General features: G+C 41.7%; 1 protein-coding gene across 1 annotated transcript in view; it reads right to left on the reverse strand.

The window, feature by feature from the left end:
• The window catches only part of LOC139471999 (uncharacterized), a 188,571-nt gene that overhangs the window by 20,841 nt on the left and 145,960 nt on the right, over nucleotides 1-21,770 (reverse strand). The window contains exons 107-122 of the mRNA XM_071254507.1: nucleotides 21,185-21,330; nucleotides 20,629-20,762; nucleotides 19,354-19,617; nucleotides 18,120-18,398; nucleotides 16,532-16,680; nucleotides 15,147-15,288; nucleotides 14,159-14,262; nucleotides 11,920-12,123; nucleotides 10,968-11,142; nucleotides 8,764-9,035; nucleotides 7,798-7,953; nucleotides 7,221-7,446; nucleotides 6,030-6,190; nucleotides 4,234-4,554; nucleotides 1,806-1,974; nucleotides 361-563 (exon numbers count right to left, since the gene is read on the reverse strand). Of these exons, the coding sequence (XP_071110608.1) occupies nucleotides 361-563; nucleotides 1,806-1,974; nucleotides 4,234-4,554; nucleotides 6,030-6,190; nucleotides 7,221-7,446; nucleotides 7,798-7,953; nucleotides 8,764-9,035; nucleotides 10,968-11,142; nucleotides 11,920-12,123; nucleotides 14,159-14,262; nucleotides 15,147-15,288; nucleotides 16,532-16,680; nucleotides 18,120-18,398; nucleotides 19,354-19,617; nucleotides 20,629-20,762; nucleotides 21,185-21,330 (3,105 nt within the window). The remainder of the gene's footprint in view (nucleotides 1-360; nucleotides 564-1,805; nucleotides 1,975-4,233; nucleotides 4,555-6,029; nucleotides 6,191-7,220; nucleotides 7,447-7,797; nucleotides 7,954-8,763; nucleotides 9,036-10,967; nucleotides 11,143-11,919; nucleotides 12,124-14,158; nucleotides 14,263-15,146; nucleotides 15,289-16,531; nucleotides 16,681-18,119; nucleotides 18,399-19,353; nucleotides 19,618-20,628; nucleotides 20,763-21,184; nucleotides 21,331-21,770) is intronic.

Consider the following 21,770-nt stretch of genomic DNA (forward strand, 5'->3'; position numbering starts at 1 on the left):
TCAATTTGTTTCTTCAACCCAAGGATCTGAACAATACCGAATACAATACCAAGAAAGCCTCAATAGCAAGTTAATGTATTCCAAAGACGATTACACCACTCAAGGATAAAGCACTCATATTCATCCCATTACAACTAGAAAGTGAGTAAGTATGGTTTTTAACGCCACTTTTAGCAATATTCCAGCAATATCACAGGGGGGGACACCAGAAATGGGCTTCACACATTGTACCCATGTCGGGAATTGAACCCGGGTCTTCGGCGTGACGAATGAACGCTTTAACCACTAGGCTACCCGACCGCCCCCTATTACAACTAGAAAACAAATATGGCAAGTCATGATGAGAAGACGAAAGCTTACCACAACTTCGCTCTCATTGTCATTACACTTCCACACGGCTTTGATTGTGTCATTCGACCCCTGGTATTTCACGGGGGTGAACTCGCCCTGAGATACGTCAAAGTACAAGAGGACATCCTCATCAAAGTCCGGCGGCGTTGTGTCAACATAGAATCCATCAGAGGAGGCCATGGCGGACGCTCCGGAACCCAACACTGCCTTCACTGCAAAAATAAGATACTGTCCTTTTAACAAAAGGGAATATAAAAAATGGACAGTAATGTTATTGGTAAAATATAAAAAACAAGATAAGAGAAAATTATTCTTTTATTAAAAGAAGAACAAGGCAAAAAGCGAGCTTTTCTTAGTTCAAAACATGAAATAGCAATATTTTCTCAGAAAACCCACTTATCGAAATCAAACTTTGAACTGCATCTTTCCTTTTGGTATAAAAACTGTAATGCCAATTGGAAAAGAATCCATGAAGTAGTTTTCAAGTTATAGGTTGCACAAATGTTGAAGTAAAAAATAATTCTAGGTTCAAAACATGAAAAAAATCATATGTTTTCAGAAAATACACATATCAAAAAAACTCTACACTGCACCTCTTCTATTAGTAAGAAACTGTTCCCTCAATTTGAAAAGAATCCAAGCAGTAGTTTTTCTAGATATAGGTTGAACAAGTTCCAATCTCATTAAAATCAGATCTTTGTTCTCGCTTCTGCTAAACAAAGATCTGAGGACATCCCATTACGGGTCACGTCAGGCCGACCTTGCACGAACTTTGACCGACCAATGGAATGACCAATCAGTAGGCAGCTTTCTCATGCTTTACGGAGACTACGCTTTGATACATATTTTGACATATTCTCTTGCATGACTAGAAATCACATTCCGACTGTCACTTTCATAATCTGGTAAGCGACGCACTGATTGGTCGGATGAAAGCATGTTCTGACGTGACCCCTAATGGAATGTCTTCAGATCTTTGTTTAGCGGTAGCGAGAACTAAGGTCTGATTCTAATGAGATTGAACAAGTTCTAAGTAAAAAAATAAAATATAGCTGTAAATTTTCAGAAAATCGTAATATTGAAAACAAACTTTGAACTACACCTGTCTTTTTGGTATGGAAAGTGTTCAAGTTTTAAAAGAATCTTTAAAGTAGTTTTCAAGTTATAGGGCGCACAAAAAATGTCCTTGAAAGGGTGGACGGAATTCCTTGGTACAACTTAATACCCACACCCCTTTTAGGTCGAGGGTATAAAAAGTCCATGGGGTAGGTAATGAAAGATCGGAAAGAGACTGGTAATTCATAATAGGTGGATGGGGGGTATGGGCCAGTGGGATTGGTTTCAGGGCTGTATTATATTTTGCTGACACACCAACCCACCCCTATTTATGTAACATTTTTTTCATTTCAGAACTCGGGTCACTTGACAAAAAATAAAAACAAAATATCCCATACCAGTCAGGTAGTGAATGACTGGTTTTAATTCGTTATTAACAAGGGATGTTTCCGGGAGACTGAGGTTGGTGAGGGTGATGACGACTTGTTTGGTGGTGGAGCTGTCACAGACGGTGTCACAGGTGTAGACGTCACACGGCTTCAGGCATGGGATGCAGGGAGTGTGTACCTGAAGTAAACATACGTCACGCATTGAACTGGAGTAAACATACGTCACGCATTGACCTGAAGTAAACATACGTCATGCACTGACCTGAAGTAAACATACGTCACGCATTGACCTGAAGTAAACATACGTCACGCATTGACCTGAAGTAAACATATGTCACGCATTGACCTGAAGTTAACATATGTCACGCATTGACCTGAAGTAAACACACGTCACCCATTGACCTGAAGTAAACATACGTCACACATTGACCTGAAGTAAACATACGTCACGCATTGACCTGAAGTAAACATACGTCACGCATTGACCCGAAGTAAACATACTTCATGCATTGAACTGAAGTAAACATATGTCACGCATTGACCTGAAGTAAACATACGTCATGCACTGACCTGAAGTAAACATATGTCACGCATTGACCTGAAGTAAACATATGTCACACATTGACCTGAAGTAAACATACGTCATGCATTGACCTGAAGTAAACATACATCATGCACTGACCTGAAGTAAACATACGTCATTCATTGACCTGAAGTAAACACGTCACGCATTGAACTGAAGTAAACATACGTCACGCATTGACCTGAAGTAAACATACGTCACACATTGACCTGAAGTAAACATACGTCACGCATTGACCTGACGTAAACATACGTCATGCATTGACCTGAAGTTAACATACGTCATGCATTGACCTGAAGTAAACATACGTCACGCATTGACCTGAAGTAAACATACGTCATGCATTGACCTGAAGTAAACATACGTCACGCATTGACCTGAAGTAAACATACGTCACGCATTGACCTGAAGTAAACATACGTCATGCATTGACCTGAAGTAAACATACGTCACGCATTGACCTGAAGTAAACATATGTCACACATTGACCTGAAGTAAACACACGTCACACATTGAACTGAAGTAAACACACATCACGCATTGACCTGAAGTAAACATACGTCATGCATTGACCTGAAGTAAACATGTCACACATTGACCTGAAGTAAACATACGTCATGCATTGACCTGAAGTAAACATACGTCACGCATTGACCTGAAGTAAACATATGTCACGCATTGACCTGAAGTAAACATATGTCACGCATTGACCTGAAGTAAACATATGTCACGCATTGACCTGAAGTAAACACACGTCACACATTGAACTGAAGTAAACACACGTCACGCATTGACCTGAGGTAAACACACATCATGCACTGACCTGAAGTAAACACACATCATGCATTGACCTGAAGTAAACACACATCACACATTGACCTGAAGTAAACATATGTCACGCATTGACCTGAAGTAAACACATGTCACACATTGACCTGAAGTAAACACACGTCACGCATTGACCTGAAGTAAACACTCATCACACATTGACCTGAATTAAACATACGTCACGCATTGCTTCACTGATGTAAGAAATGGACAAACAGAAGGAGCTTTTAGTTTATTACAAGGTGCCCAGCACATTATTAAGATGTCTCTTGTGCACTTGGCGTTTGAAACAATATTCTACATTTGAAACACAAACATTGTCCTTAAAACATACATTGATCTGCCTAATTTTCTTGTAGATGTAATGCAAAATATTTAAATATTTAAGCTCTTTATTTGAATTTTTTTATGATTTGTTGTGCGAAAAAGTGGTAATTTCAATATTTAAAATTTACAGTGAACATGACATCAAAAGTACAGCTTGAAACGCTGTTATTGATAGCAATATCATAACACATAACGTTGATGTTAATGTCACGTCACAACTGATATTACCATGGTTACGAGTGTGAAATCATTACTACGTGCATGATAATCCTATATCAGGTGGATGCCAAGTTACGTGTGAGAATGGATGTGATCTTAGATATGTATTTTTTAGAGTAAAAATATCATTTATACTCATCCTGACTCATACTTATTGCTTATCTCTCTCTCTTCCGAATAAGTAGTGGAAACGTCCTGTGCTGTTCCCAAAGAACAGAGAAAACAGCTCACCCAAACGCACCCTTATTCCGCGCATGCGCACCGGAACCGTGTGACCAAGCCCAGTAACTCATCAGTGGAAAGAGGGGAAGGCCGGGAGGGTACTCATTTGTATGAGTCAGGATAAGTTTAAATGATATTCATTTGGGGTATTTCAGTGCGGAAAGAAACCAAGATAACCACCAATTAACGCTGATCCATAACTCCAAGAAATAGAATCAGGGCTCAATAGTTTGTGCCAGGATATTTTTCAAATCTTACCGGTTGAAAGTCCACCATGTCAGATAACCCAGTGGCAGATCCGATGGCAGCCTCATACCGAATGATGGCGTTATTACCTCCCTTGAAAGGGTCACCATAGCGACACAGCTTGTCTTTCTCGGGCGGCATGACGAGACCTCGGAAAGAAGCCTCGGTGCTCCACACCTGAATCTTTCCTTCCCCGTCTCTGCCAGTTTCAGGAATGTAGTTCTTGTGGTTCCACACGCCCATGTAGAGTTTGGTTTGCGGGGAAAGATGAGGGATGCCACATTGCTCCGATATTAATTCCCCATCCATGTGGATGGTCATACACCACGTCAGCTGTTAAAAACAAGTGAAGGGAATCAGTCATTGTGTAAAGTCTCTTTTATAATAACAATATTAGTTGGTTGGTTGGTTGGTTTGTTGTTTAACGCTGCACTCAGCAATATTCCAGCTATATGACGGCGATCTGTAAATAATCAAGTCTGGACCAGACAATCCAGTGATTAATATCATGAGCATCGATCCACGCAATTGGGATCGATGACATGCATCAACCAAGTCACGAGTCTGACCACCCGATCCCTTTAGTCGCCTTTTACGACAAGCATAGTCGCCTTTTACGGCAAGCATGGGTTGCTGAAGACCTATTCTACCCTGGAATCTTCACGGGCCAATATTGTTAGTTACACCATGGTGTCATCCAAATTTTGAAGGAAAGCCTAAACTTTAACAAGCATGAAAAACTCATATCCATCGCCAATATGACATGTCTGGTTGTGTGCAAGGCATTTGCCCTCTGGAAAACGAGCACATCCGCCATATTCAGTATAATCAAAGTCGTTGCTACAGAAACACGAAAAAGAATTTTTTTAAAAATCCCAAACTATCAAAAGGCACCAGTTCAACACTAGACCTCTCTATGTGCCATGGTTATCTCCCATGGTTCACGAAATGTGATGGACGGATGGCGGGATGGACAGAAGGACGGACAGCACCCATTCCTATATCCCCCCTCCTCTATGTGGTGTGGATAATTACACCTGTATAACTGTATAATTACACCTGTGAAACCGATGAGTTCTGGAACAATGCTGACAAATCAAGAATCATGATCGAGACGAATCTGAACTCAAAACTGCAGATCCTTGTACGATTAGGTGAACATCCCTTTGGCCCCTCAGTCACCCCATTAACCCCCCAAAATGACAAACAGTCCTATCAAACAGCCTTTCAGTTGTCCAAACGCTTGTCAGCTTAAAACTTAGCATGTCAGGAAGCCTGAAGTGATGCAATCTTAGCTTGGGGAAACACAGGAACATGGGTATTGTGCTGACAAACCAGAAATCATAATTCCAGTGAACTTGATATACCATATTCGACGTAATAAGCGCCCTGCTCTAATAAGCGCCCATGGCGATATTTGCTGATATATTGGCTAGAGAACAATTACAATTAGCACCCCATCCGATTGATCAATGTACACAAGACTTATGTATTCGTGTCTGATACGCAATCGTGTGTTATATGCACCCCATATTATGGGCCATTAAATTCTGGAAAGATATATGATCAGACTTTTCTTTTGTATCATTTCAGGCTGTCAGCATAAACCACAAAATTTACGATCTTTCAGCTCTGTTTTTTTTTCAACAATATTTTATTTTAATAAGAGTCCCCTATTTCTAATTCCTAGAGTGCCCTGGATGCTTATTACGTCGCATACGGTATGAACAATAGGGATGCTGCTCTGCTCTGTGGCTTCTGAGCCCCATCATCAAGCTTATTATGAAGTAAGAACTGATATTGGTTACCTCGGAGTCCCTTGCTTCTGGCCTCTGTATGAAGAAGTTGACATTATAGTCATGGTAGGAGATGGATGGGTCTACACTGAGATCTCGCGTGTCCACCATTGGCTCATTCAGGAGATCAGCAAACTTGCACCATGCCACAAGTCTTCCAGGTTTATCTCCACCTTCGGGAAAAGAACATAGAATGAAACAGTCAAATCACATTATCATATCAAAGACACACTCACTGCAAGGGATACTGTTTTCCTCAACACATACTTTCTAAAATATTCCATGGAAATATTACAAAATAAAATTTCGAAAAATTTCAAAATAGCATCAGGCACCAATTAAGCAGATGAGCAATGGATATGTTTCTCTGAAAAAAATTGAACAGATTTCAAGTTATGATGTGAACGCCAAACCAACTTATTTTGTTGACGTTAAGCATTTGTACTGTTTTCTTTCACAGTGGACAGCCATTTTCATTATGAAGTTTTGTTTGATTGTTTATTTGTTGTTTGATGCTGCACTCAGCAATATTCCAGCTATATGATGGCGGTCTATAAATAATCGAGTCTGGACCAGACAATCAAGTGATTGACAACATGAGCATCGATCCACGCAATTGGGATACCATGACATGCATCAACCAAGTCAGTGAGCCTGACCTCAGTCGCCTCTTATGACAAGCACAGTTGCCTGTAACACCAAGCATGGGTTGGTTCCTAAAGACCTGACCACCTGAATCCGTTAGTTGCCTCTTTCGACAAGCATGGGTTGGTTTCTAAAGACCTGACCACCTGAATCCGTTAGTTGCCTCTTTCGACAAGCATGAGTTGCTGAAGACCTATTCTACCCCGGATCTTTGCAGGGCTCATAATGATGGTTAGTTGGTTGGTTTGTTGTTTGATGCCACACTCAGCAATATTCCAGCTATATGATGGTGGTCTATAAATAATCGAATCTGGACCAGACAATCAAGTGATTAATGTCATGAGCATCGATCAACGCCATTGGGATCGATGACGTGCATCAACCAAGACAGCGAGTCTGACCACCCGATCTCATAGTCGCCTCCTCCGACAAGCATAGTCGCCTTTTACGGCAAGCATGGGTTGCTGAAGACCTAATCTACCCCGGATCTTCACAGGTCTGATAATGAAGTAAATCAGACTCATGATATCTATTATTTTGCCACAACTATTGACTCACCTGCGAATATCTGGAGTCCGCAGGAACTCCTCGGTTCCCTCTTTATGTGAGCTACTTCAGCACCATCTGTGATGGAGTCGGTCTTCTTCAAAGCTTCCTTCTCCTCCTTCGTCAGCTTCACCACTTCATACTCTGCAGCAGGGTCGTCACCGTCAACTGACCGCTTGGACAGACTCTTGTAGAAGTCTTTGGCTTCTAAGTACATGGTACAGTTGCACTTGCAACTCTGGCGGAGAGAACCGACAATAATCAAGTAATAATCCTGAAGTAACATAAAAAGACAGGGAAGATGAAACAAACCATCTAGAACCCCCTCCAAACTTTAGACTCCGATTAAGAATTTATGATCAATGTACAATGCAATTCCTGCCATGAAACAGCAGCAGGTAAACCAACCAGACAATGAAGAGAGGGGCCAGAAATCCAGTGACACGATAGCGCATTTACTGAACGAAAAAGAAATGAATGCTATGATTCTTTAACATTGCCTACACATCATTACCCCAATTGTAGGAAGTTACTTTGAGTTATATTTTGTTTAAAAAGGACTGTTCTTTTAATGACAAAAGTGTCTTACAGCTGGAACTGGGTCGACATAGCAGCAGCCACAGTTGCTATCCTCCCACGCCGGAGTGGGGGTGTAGTCGTAGTCGAGGATGTAGTCCTCAGGCCCGTCCCAGAAAAGAACGCTGGTCACAACCTTGCCGTCACCTTTGGCCGACTTGATGGAAAACTGCAAGAAATGTCAATTTCTTTATTACCATTTCCATCATAGATATAAACAGATATATTTTTCCAGAATTTAATATCTCATAATTAACAAGCAACCTGTTCTAATAAGCGCCCACGGCGATATTTGCTAATATATTGGCTAGTAAACAATCCCAATTAGCACCCCTTCCGATTGATCAATGTTCACAAGACTTATTAATTCGCGTACAATAAGCACTTGTGTGTTATATGCACCCTTAATTATGGGATATAAAATTCTGGAAAAATTTATCTGTCGTACATAAACATTTCAGGCTGTCAGCATAAACCACAAAATTTATCTTTCAACCAAATTAATATTCTAATAAGAGCCCCCTGTCTCTAATTTTGAGTGGGCCCTGGGCGCTTATTACGTCGAATACGGTAATTACTCATGACATTGCGGCTCGGTCCCGTCAAACAACCTCGGGGTCCATGTTTTCGTATATTGACCTTGTCAAGTAAAATCCCCTTTAAGTTTATGGAGCCTTTAAACTGCCTTTTTTTTCAGTGAAATCCTGCTTCCAGATGCCACGTTGTTTCCTACCAGACGAGTCAATATTCATCATGTGACAGGTCAATTCTGATCATGTGATGAGTCAGTTTTTTAGGTCAGTGTCAGTCTCATGATTTAAGAGTCTAAACTGAAATGTATCGTTTTGTCACATGGTACCAATGAAACAAGATTCTTTAAAGAGGTAAAACAATTAGTTTTAACATGTGGTATTGGAAAAAAGGTGGTTGACAAAGAAAATGTTGCATCAACTGAATACGAGTGGTATGAACGATGTACCTCATATATTCCTCCATTGACGAGGTCAGCATCTCTGAAATAGGAGCCGGACATCATGGCATCCTTCTTGGTGTTTCTGGTCAGTTTAATGTCCATGGAGTCGCCACTGTCCGTGCGATGGACATAGGCAGCGCCATAGGTTAAGCTCAAACTGGTATTACGGCTGTCAAAGTTCCGGTTTGACTCAAAGAATTTCCATCCTGCATCGTTGAATTTGATTGGTCGGACTGGACAAGCAGATGTGTCAGGCACTGGATGGTGGAGGAAGGTTCCTGAAAAAATAAACAACGCACATGTATGTTCCAAAGGAGCCGATTTGTTTTAATGTATTAACACTTTATGTACTTTATGAGTAAAGTTGACATGAGTGAGTGAGTGAGTGAGTGAGTGAGTGAGTGAGTGAGTGAGCGAGCGAGTATGGTTCAACGCCGTTTTTAGCAATATTCCAGGAATATCACAGCGGGGGACGCCAGAAATTGGCTTCACACATTGTACCCATTTCGGGAATCGAACCCGGGTATTCGGCGTGACGAGCGAACACTTTGACCACTAGGCTACCCAACCACCCCTGGGCATGGCTGAGTGTTACTAAAGCAGGACAGTTGGTTTGTCAGCATTATATCACGGAGGTTGACAATACAAATAGTAGATGATGGCCTGTATTCTTCATTTCAAAGGTACTAAATTGGGTTAATTGTTTTGGGCAGAACTGTAACAGCAAGGTATGGCCGCCTATTTCATGAATGACTGGGGTTATTGTAGCCGCAGTGTGACATTGAGACATGATTGTGATGACCTCTATGTTCGTAATTTAACTGCCCACTCCATCTGTATCATGGCGCCCTGTAAATAATTTAGTCTCGACCAGACAATCCAATGATTGATATTGTGAACAACAACCCACATCATCTGGGTGTGATGACATGCAATCAACTAAGTCACTGAGCCTGAACACTGGGGCCGGCACGGGTAACTCGGGTACTCAGGTCAGGTGGGTACTATGCAGGACCCGGGTACCCACAGGACCACCCGGATCCGTGGTTAGTCACGTGATTTATTGTTCAATGACAAAACTTATCTAAAACTCTATGGTCACACTACAAGTCACAAATTTAGCCAAGCGATTAAAGCGTTCGCTCGTCACGCCGAAGACCTGGGTTCGATTCCCGACATGGGTACAATGTGTGAAGCCCATTTCTGGTGTCCCCCGCCGTGATATTGCTGGAATATTGCTAAAAGCTGCGTAAAACCATACACACTCACACTCACAAATGTTCCCATTTCTTTCTGACTATACACTCATTCCTTCTGACTTTTATATATTTGAAAAAAAGATAAAACTTCATGCTGCAAACAACAGTGCATATGCATGACCAGATCGTTTTATATGAGTACCTAAACACATTTTGCCAGGACTAAGGTCAAACTTTTCCCAATCGGACAGTTTGTACCTATCTCTTGAGACATACAGCTGGTACCCGGGAAGTAACTTTTGACTCGTCCAAGCCCTACTGACCACCAGATACATTTAGTCGTCCCTGATGGCCGTAGGGCTGGGATGGGTAACTTGGGTACTGAGTAGGACCCGGGTACCCACAGGACTACCCGGACCCGTGGTTAGTCACGTGATATATTGTTTAATGAAAAAATTATCTAGAACTCTATGGTTACACTACAAGTCACTAATGTTCGCATTTCTATCTGACTATGCACCCTTTCCTTCTGATTTTTCATATGGTTGAATAAAGATATAACTTAATTCAACTTCAGTCTATGAATGACCAGATTGTTCAATACATGTATCTTAATACGTTTTGCCAGGGCTATGCTAAAAATGTTCCCATTCGTACATTTTGAGACATCTCCTGAGACTTACAGTTGGTACCTGGGTAGGGTCAGGTAATAGGGGGGTGGGTACCCGGGTAGTAAATTTGGACACGTCCCAGCCCTAGATGGCAGTATATATTACTGGGGGCCTAACCCGGAACCTCACCACGCATGACCCTGACATCTTCCCAGCAAGGATGGTGCTTGTATGGTACAAAGTTTTCATGAGGAAATAATATTTTTTATGAAAAAAGATTTCAAAATAATTTTTGAAAGAAAAGTCACTACCCTGTTAAATATCACCCACCTGGATGTAATTTATTAATGTATGATGCCATAAAAACATGCCTTTTTCATCGTGTTTTTTTTTCACTGACCTTTAACCTCACTAGAAGTTCCGATCCAGCTGATATCCTTGGTGAAGTTGACTCCATCCACGATTCTCCCTGGGGTGGGGACTGAGTTGTCATACAGGGCAGGTGGGGAGTCCGTTATACTCCTCAGTCGCGCGTTATTCTCGGTCATAAGTCGGACAATGTAGGGCGTGTCCCTCTGTTTAACAATACGGGACAGATACATGCATTAACCCTAATATGAAAACATTGTTTATCTTGCTTTTGTTATGAATTTGTTGTACACAACAATTTGTAGCAGAATCATGAGGGGTACATGTGGTTTTATGGGTCCCACATTAGATATTATAACAAGAGTGAGTGAGTTTGGTTTTATGCCGCTTTAACAGTATTCCAGTTATATCATGGCGTGTCAGCTTGATGTGGGAGGAAAGCCCGAAGTGATGCAGGTCTCAGACTTTTATCACTTCAGTGAAACCCATGAGCATGGGTATGGTGCTGACAAACTTAGAAACATAATTGGGCCGAACCGGGATTTGAACCCACAATCATAGGTTTCTGGCGTGGACTCAACTCTGCACAGCGAATCGCGGCGCCTTAGTCGACTAGGCCACCCGTGCCCCCGTGAAAGTTAGGATGTTCATCAGTCTCATTATAATCAGATCTTAGTGCTTGCTACCACCATACAAAAATCTGAAGACACCCCATTACAGGCATGTCAGAACTACCTGTTTTTTTCTTTTCGAGGCTGCATGAAAACACATTCCGACTGTCACTTTCCCCAATCTGGTAAGCAACTCTCTGATTGGTTTGATGAAAGGTCATTCTGACATGACCCTTCATGGGGTGTCCTCAGATCTTTGTTTAGGGGAAGCGCGAAATAAGATCTCATTTTTGAGGTATGTTTTTAAAATATAAAATTTGATCTTGCAAATTCGGAACTCATGGTCGTAAACATGTAAGAATCAGCACTGACCTCCATGCTTATGTCCATGAATTTGTAGGAGTGGTACTCTGCTTCTATCTCAATGCTTGGCACCACCACCTCCTCCACTGCCCCATCTTGACAGGTCGCCCGCTTCACCAGCGACACGTGGTAGCATCTCAGTCCAGATTCCTCATCACTGTAGTCCTTCCAATAGGCATGGAGACTTCGGCTGCTAGACGCATAATTGGCCACCTGCAATGCGAGTGAGTGAGTGAGTGAGTGAGTGAGAGAGAGAGAGAGAGAGAGAGAGAGAGAGAGAGAGAGAGAGAGAGAGAGAGAGAGAGAGAGAGAGAAGGGAGGTTTTATGCTGTTTTTAGCAGTATTCCAGCAATATCATTGTGGGGACACCAGTAATGTGGGGAAGGAAGCCAGGCTTTTGGCTGGATGTGCAAATGCTCATCTTCCCGAGGCCAGGAAGCCAAATGCCAAACTAGGATGGAATTATGGAGGTTTTTTTTGGATGGACTAACGAGTCTGTTCACAGTCCAATCAAATCCACATAACAAAACTGACATCCAGTTCGTAAACTGCCATGCAAATTTCGGTCAATTGCAGGATTTATGAAGCGTGAGTACCGCACCACATATTTACATTCGTCGCATTATTTACAAAAAGGACCAGACAATCCAGTGATTGATATCATGAGCATCAATCAACACATTTGGGATATGATGACATGCATCAACCAACTAAGCAAGTCTGACCACCCGATCCCGTTAGTCGCTTCTTACAACATGCATGGTTTGCTGAAGACCTATTCCACCTCAGATCTTCCCAGGTTAATAATTCTTTCATGAGCACCCACCCTGAACATTGGCACAGAAACACATAGCTGCATACACCAATATTTACCAAAGGTGATGTCGACCATAGCCAGAGAATGCAACAATTCCTAATACCAAACTCGAGGGCAATGTCAATGTTTTCCAGTATAACAACATAAATTTTGCAAAATACATAATTTCCCGTGAGTGAATTCAGGGAAACGAACAGATCATAACAATTAAACTTGGTCAATACAATTTAAAAGTTGAGATAAAAAAACACAAGACCGATTTAACGATTAAATTGTATGTCCTGTTCTGAAGGGCATTGTTTTATATGCAGAGATTAAGATTACCGTGTGTATTTTCTCGTAAACTAAGCCGGAAGTAGCAATCAGCTGTACACACGTTTCTCGGAATCTACCGGTGATTTGGTTAATAATTACCTAATAATATAACTTTAAAGAATTTTGATACAATAATCAAAAGAATTGAACCTGAAACTATTATTTTTTAGGAATAATTCATTCCAATATCATGTTATTTCAGCAGTATTTTACTATATATATACGGTAAGACACCACCTGATTTGTTCATATAACAGAGCTAACCTGTCATGGGTATTGAAGCACCCAGCCTTCCAACAATGAGTGTTCTTTACCTTGCTTAGAGTAGGAGCTATACATAAATGAATTTATTACTTGCCCATGAAGAGATCACCCGTTTAATAAACATACAGCTGTATAACACATTGTGTAATACCAAAACGCGTGCTTATGTACTCTCGGAACACGTTTCACAAACAAATATTGAAAGCTCTCAACACCCCTTGGCTTATTCAACGACACTGCGTGTGGAGTTGATAGATCACTGAGAGGAGCTAATGCACACTCGATGACCCCAGCAACCTTGTTGCTAGGCTGACGTCACATGGCATTGTTTCGCCGATGGATCTTGCAACAAAATTCCACAAATTACGTCATCGGGTATTGTGACGTGATTGTAAACTTGGAGATGCAAGGCCCATTCCACAAGGCGATCGTATTGTAGCGCAACGACAGTCGTTAGTCTAAGTTAAAGTATGTGAGTTGCAATAGTCTTAGCCCTATGATAATTTTGTGAATTCTAAAGGCGGACAGTTGTATGGTATTAAATTCATACATTTCAACTTTTGACGTATTTGAAGTATTATTCTGTTAAACTCAATAGGACTATGCTGTGGATCGTGTAGGTGTCAGCCTATTCATACTCAACAGTATAATTCAAAAAACGTTATAAATGGCAAGTAATAAATAAAATACTGAACTCACTCCCGTGTAAAACCAATTTTATGAAACTCGTGGATAATTGTGGTATCTGACTCGCTTTCGCTCGTCAGATACCACAACTATTCACGAGTTTCATAAAATTGGTATTACACGGGAGCTCGTTTAGTATTCTATATATAACACTCTCACGCTCACCAGATCATAGTAGGGCCCCGTTCTGATCTTGCCTTGTGTAGGTGGTGTAATGTCCACCCTGAATCTCTGGTACGTCATGTTGCACTCGCCAGCCTTGTCAGCACCTAGAGTGAGTGAGTGAGTGAGTGAGTGAGTTCAGTTATACCACAGCGTATAAAGTTACTGTAGGTGAAAAGAGCAAAATCTGTGCAGGACTATTACTACTTTGATAAAACCCACAAGCACAATCTCATTGAAATCAGGTCTTAGTTCTCGCTACCGCTTAACAAAGATCTAAGGACATACCAGGATGACCTTTCACTTGACCAATCAGAGCGTCGCTTACCAGATCATGAAAGTGACAGTCGGAATGTGATTTCTGATCATGCAACCTCGATAGATTTAACACGGGGTATTCCGAACGACAGTTACAGGCTTTATGACTGAATCCATACAATCTTCCCATGTATTAGCCGTTCCAGAACGTTCATGTGTTCCACTGACCACCGGGGGCACGGGTAGCCCAGTCGTTTAAGGGGCTGCGATTCGCTGTGCAGAGTTGCGTCCCTTGGGCACGCCAGAAACCTATGATTGTGGGTTCGAATCCCGGTTCGCCCCGATTATGTTTCTAGGTTTGTCAGCACCATACCCGTGCTCGTGGGTTTCACCGAAGTGGTAAACGTCTTAGACCTGCATCACTTCGGGCTTTCCCCCCACATTAAGCTGACACGCCGTGATATGACTGGAATACTGTTAAAAGGGGCGTTAAACCCAACTCACTCACTCACTCACTCCACTGACCACCCGATCCCTCTAGCCGCCTCTTACGACAAGCATGGGTTGCAGGAGACCAGTTCTAACCCATATTTTCATGGTAGTGCATTTTAGTCAAAGTAGCCTGCTTCAAATATTTATTATTAACAGAAGCAAGTTTGATAAAACTGCAGTTTTGAAGGGTAGCTTTCATGAAACAAATATAAAAAAGTATTAAAAAATAAGTGAGACTTACCAATGACCCATGCATAATATTCGCCATTCTGTGCCAGAGACAAATTGTCGAATTTCTTGTAGGTATCTGTGCCAACGTTTTGGATGTCGATAACATTGAACAAAGATGACCGTGTTTCATCAGTCAGAGATCCACGCTCCGTCTGCAACAAATCAGAAAAGCAGATGATTCAAAATGTTCTGTTTGAAAAAGGAGGTATTAATAGGGAAGTCGAAGAACCGTCAGCAATGTTCCAGCTTCATCACATTGGCCTGTGAGTAATCAAATCCTGACCAGGCAAACCAGTGGTTGATAGCATGAGCACAGCTCCAAGCAGAAACAACTGATTCACATTAGTTGGTTCTTACTACGAGCGCCAGGGTAACATCAAGTACCATCTTTTGGTATGACAGATCTCCAGGCATTCTTTGGTATTGTTATTGTTATTGTATTGTTATTATTTGGTATTGTGCAGAGTTTAAAAGTATCATGTGCATTTGTCTCTGAACCTAAGGGAATAACAATCAGCTGTACACACGTTTTCCCCCAGATCTACTGGTGAATAAATTTAAAATTCTCAATACAACTTATAATAATAATAATATAATAATAATATAATAATAATAAAAATAATAGTCTTGATTCTCAGGCACCGCCCACTCATCATAAAGTTCGCCACATGTTTCGTTTTTATTAACATTCAAAACACAAAACCCCAAATTCTTAAATATTCAAAGTAGCAGTAGTATAACAGTAGTCAAATACTGTATTCCAGTATTTTACTCATCAAGGAATACATTTATGTAGGGAGGCCCTGTCCCAGGTTGAATGTTCACAATTGTTTAGTGATTACACAACTGTTTATTGGTTACATACTAGTTTGAACAATCAAAAAAAAAAGATACCGCCCGGTATTTCCGGTGTTGCGTGATCGCGGTGATCAGCTGATAATGTTTTCTGAGATGGGCGGAAAACTTCAAGTCATTGGAAAACTTGAGTTTACTTCAAATTTTAGTAAATTACCGAAATGTAATTTTATCAAATTTAGCTTTACCGCGCTATAACCGAAGCGCTCAATAATGAGGGAACAGTGTATGTAACAACATGTAATGTGTGTGAAAAGTAAGAAAATACGCTATTTATAGGGGGCGTGGCCTAAATGCAAATGTCCGATTGGGATTTCAAATTTTCCGGACCCCTGCCGCCCGCTCGTACTCTATTTTCAAAACACATTGCCTGAGAACCAATTCTTTTATTTCTTTAAGCCTGAAAGAATTTAACGGTAACTATACCTTGAGATAATCCTTGTCGGACAATATTACTGACGAGTAGTGTTAATTGTGATAAAACTCTGATTTCTCATAACATATATAATTTCACCAAATAAAAGTGACGTCACCACTCACAAATTGTCCACACTTGTATTCCAAGGCGTCTGTATTGTTGGACAAAGCAACATAGTACATCATCATTCCGATCTTGGATTCAAACCCGTCCCACGGCACCTCCAGCACGGTGTTGTTGTTAATGAAGTCTTTCATTTCTATAGTCCCAGCTGGAGAAAAACAAGACAATGGATGTCAGTTATACCAATACTCTCACAGTCGGGCATCTAGGTCTCCCATGGGTGAGTGAGTGAGTTGGTTCAACATCTGAACCAGTTATGTCAAGGGGTGTCAGTCAGCTGAATGGCGACTGTCATGGTTTGAATGTTTGTTTGTTTGTTTGTTTGTTGTTTAACGCCGCCCTCAGCAATATTTCAGCTATATGACTGTGGTCTGTAAATAATCGAGTCTGGACCAGACAATCCAGTGATTAATATTGTGAGAATCGATCCACGCAATTGGGATCGATGACATGCATCAACCAAGTCAGCGAGCCTGACCACCTGATCCCGTTAGTCACCTTTTACAAGCAGAGTCACCTTTTACGGCAAGCATAGGTTGCTGAAGACCTATTCTACCCCGGAATCTTCACGGGTCGGTTTGAATGTAGTAAAATCAACAGACATTGGAACGGTGCTGAAACGCCATGGGTCTAGCAGTTTCGGAAACGGTAAAGGGACGTAACCACGTAGCGAGTAAAGGCATCTTAGCCAACTGGGCCTCCTGTGCCTCCTCTAGGCCCATCGGACATGAAGGTTGATATCGGCAAATTCACATTCAATCCAGTGAATCAATCTCATTAAAATCAGATCTAGGTTCTCGCTGCCGCTAAACAAGGATCTGAGGACATCCCATTACGGGTCATGTCAGAACGACCTTTTGCAAACTTTGACCGACCACTGAAATGACTAACAAGAAGTCAACATCAGCCAATTAGAAAGCAGCTTTCTCAAGCTTCACGGCACTCGTTTCAAACTGGCGATTTCCATTTTAGACTACACTAGAAAAATATGTTGATACAGTTCTCAGTTAAAATTTTGAAAATTGTACAATCGACCATTCCGGAATGTCTAATATAGGGTTGAGATTGTATGGCAGTGCTTCCCACATACTGTGCAACGTCTCCTCCGTTCAAATGTTTTTTGTTTTGTAGGATGAAAGGTCGTTCTGATCTGACCCGTAATAGGATGTCCTCAGATCTTTGTTTAGCGATAGCATGAACTAAGATCTGATTTTAATGAGATTGTCCAGTGAATGAAGGTCACGCTGAGCAATATTCAAAGCATGCCACATCTAACCACTATTCAAGCTACATCTCAGCTGCATGTATACAATGTAAGAGGGATCGAACCAACCAGTGACTGACAGCATGAGCAACGATCCACATCATCAGGTCACGATGGCACACAAGCAACCTTATACCATCCCTTAGTTGCTAGCGGGGCGGTCAGGTAGCCTAGTGGTTAAAGCGTTTGCTTGACATGCCGAAGGGTTCGCTTCCCGACATGGGTACATTGTGTGAAGCCCATTTCTGGTGTCCCCCGCCGTGATATTGCTGGAATATTGCTAAAAGCGGCGTAAAAATCCAACTTGTTCACTCTCACTTTACCTGCAACTCCTCCATCAAAACCAACAGAGAAGCCATTGGAGGTGACCTCTGCCTTCGACCCGGAACTACTGTGTGCTCTGACAGTGAAGTAATAGAAGGCAGTCACTGGAGTCAGGTCAAGGTCATAGAAAGTCGCGGTCTTGTTGAGGCCCACGTTAGTAAAGGGCACGATGTTGTTACGTGTTTTGGGAAAGCGGCGGTCAGTTCCTACTGCAACCTCATAGTAAACCACTTCCTGGCTTGATGACTTTCTGGCATTGTCCCGAGGAACGACATTCTCTGAAATATGAAAAAAAACCAATAAGCCCAACACAATTATACAAAGGGTATTGTTTTGTGTTCTTTGCATAGTAGACACAAATTATTTGGCCCTCACATGCACTATACATATGACAAAAACATATTTTAAAATTTAACCGTTTCCAATGAGCAACATTCCACGTCGTAAGGGAATAACAGGTCTCCCTTTTGACCATCCAACACTCATTTGAGATCATACAACATACATTGGTTGTCAAGGACTTATTCAGCCCCCTTGGGGTGAGCTAGCCAATGAGACCTGAATGATACCTTTGATAAAGTCTTTGAAAGGCATTTAGGAGTGATACACATAAGGAAGTGAATCTTTGAATGTCAACTTCTTTATTATCTGGAACACAACACTTCGAAGTATATACTTATATACTTATATATATAAATTGCTAATCACCTATCAGCGCCAATTATTTAAGTATATACTCCGAAACATATTTCTCATGATAAAGAAGTTGACATCCATTTGTCCATTGCTAATCACCTATCAGTACCAATTATCTGTTGGCTTCCCTTGTTAATGTTAACTATCTTTTTACTTTTGTTGTTCTTACAGGTATATAAATATGCTCTCTGCCTCATAGCATTCATTCACCTGATGAAGGAGTAAGTATATACTCCGAAACGTAGTGTTCCTCATAATAAAGAAATTGACATCCCAAAAATCTCTTCCTTTGATGTAAGTTATGTAAAGATGCTATTATCCCAAAGACTAACCAGAACAGGAATAGACACACTCACTAGTCTGTTTGTTTGAGACAAATGAAAATCAAATTTTCTCTCAAAATCTATTTTTTTTGGTACAATCCACTGGTGACTAGTTGGATAGGATCATCGATGTCTATCCCTCCGAAGAAATTTTAAATATCGATCCAAATTTGTGAAACTGGTGGCATATCCAGTCCTGATAACCCCTTCATACCTGCAATGACGGCACCGACAGCAGTGTCGCTGCCAAAGTTGTTCCAGTTGGCACTGATCTTTGTCTTGGTTCTGAAGAACTGGAGGTCGAAGCCGACCACGTCGCCATCGTTGACCTGTCCTGGGAGGAGAGGGTCCTCCTCGATGGTGATACCATTGGACCTGAGCATGTAGGTGTAGTCGAGGGCATTGGTCACTCTCAGGAGCTGGTAGTACCGCTCCTTATTCTTCATCTCCAGCACATCATTGGTGCCGTAGGTGCGACCTAAGAAAGTTTGGTTGTTCAGTTAGACATTTGGACTCCAAAAAGCAAGGCGTATCTTGTCCATTTAACATATTCGGTTTAAACAGAAAAACAAGTTGCTGCAAGTCATACCTCATACTTTTGCCAATTCGTTAAAACCCAGAGGAATGGTTGGTTGGTTGGTTTGTTGTTTAACGCCGCACTCAGCAATATTCCAGCTATATGACTGCGGTCTGTAAATAATCGAGTCTGGACCATACAATCCAGTGATTAATATCATGAGCATCGATCCACCCAATTGGGATCGATGACATACATCAACCAAGTCAGCAAGCATGACCACCCGATCCTGTTAAGACACCTTTTACGGCAAGCATGGGTTGCTGAAGACCTATTCTACCCCGGAATCTTCACGGGTCCCAGAGGAATGGAGTTGACACACCGAGGACAATGATTCGGTGAGGTGAAAGGGGATTTAATGTTGTGGTCACGATTATTGCACTTCTATAGCGACGTGCATGCATGTGTGTGTATGTGTGTGTGTGTGTGTGAGATACCATGATACAGTCTACTGACTCCGAGCTGACCAGTCCTTACCTTATCTTAACCCTCTAATGCCGAGCACCAGACAGGCTAACAACAAGTACCATCTTTTAACATCTTTTTTTTTTGTATGATGTGGCCAGGGATCAAACCCCCGACCGCCTGCTGTCTGGGCGGACACTATCCACTAGACCACGGGGGGGGGGGGGGCTGGTCTCCATGATTCAGAGTGAACTGGCATGAAACAGACTAATTCTACCATAGCTAATATCTCTGTAGAACCTTGGACATCTTGATTATTGAAAAACAAATAACTTGCATTACAAATATTAATGTAGTGAAACTAGAGAAACACTTCTGTCTGCTGAAAACATCTATTACATAACTAAAGGGAGATAACTACAGAGACCATGTCCATTACTTCGAAAACTCAGACAATTTTACTGGGAGAGCCGCCATCTGGATTAACGGAGTCTCATGCCAACTCACCTTCCGTATCCACAAACGCCTGGACGATACGTCCATCTGCCCGCTGTATCGCCCACTCGTACTTCCTCACTGGACACGGGTCACCTGACACATCCCACTGGGCACTCATACTGGACAGACTAGCTTGGAAGTCACTGTCGTGTAAAACAATCGTACGTGATTCCGTGGCATTTAACTGGTTAACCAAGCAATGGATTTGGTGTTTATGTTTCCATAAACTGACGAAAACATAGGCCCATTAAATTACCTGATTTCACTGATTATGGAATGGGTGAGGCTCATGCTGTCGTTATTCAGCTGAACAATAGCACTGATTTCATATTGTTGTCTACAGTTCCTTACAAAGTTAAAATTGCTGCTAGACACATGATTATCATCGGTCAGTTGTACTGAATTGGAGCAATCTCATTAAAATCAGATCTTAGTTCTCGCTACCGCTAAACAAAGATCTGAGGACATCCCATTATGGGTCACGTTAGACCGACCTTTCATCTGACCAATCAGAGCATTGCTTACCAGACATATGACATTTGATTATCATCCATGTTGTACTTACAGATCCCCGTCGCTGGTGCCGCCGTCCAAGACGCCCACGTGGGTGATGGGGTCCTGTCCCTGACTGAGGTAAGACATGTATATACCATTGGAAGTGGACACTGTGCTGAGACCAGCGCCGTTGGTGGCTTTCACAGTCACAAATATCTGTAGTATAAACAGAAGATGTTAAAACCATCAGTAGTCACCGGGGTGGTCGGGTAGCGAAGTGGGAAAAGTGTTGGTTTGCCACAGCAAAGATGGGGTTTGATTCCCCACATCAATATATTGTGTGAAACCTATTTCTGGTGTCCCCCTCCATAATAATGCCGGAACATTTGCCAAAAGCAGAGTAATACTTACTCACTCACTCATTTATTCACCAGTTCATCAAACATGCCATAGAAACATTTTGAAATAAGGCCATATATCCTTGTTGTGAGTGAGTGAGCGAGTTGAGTTTTATGCTGTCTTTAGTGATATTCCCACAATAACATGACAGGGGGCACCAGAAATGGGCTTCACACATCGTACCTATTTCATGAATTGAAATATAGTAGTGACCCTTGCATAAATGCAGCAGGCAGCTCAACATTAGACAGAAAATC

The sequence above is a fragment of the Haliotis cracherodii genome, unplaced genomic scaffold, assembly GCF_022045235.1.
Source record: "Haliotis cracherodii isolate W230 unplaced genomic scaffold, xgHalCrac1.p SCAF_23, whole genome shotgun sequence".
Taxonomy (NCBI): Eukaryota; Metazoa; Mollusca; class Gastropoda; order Lepetellida; family Haliotidae; genus Haliotis; species Haliotis cracherodii.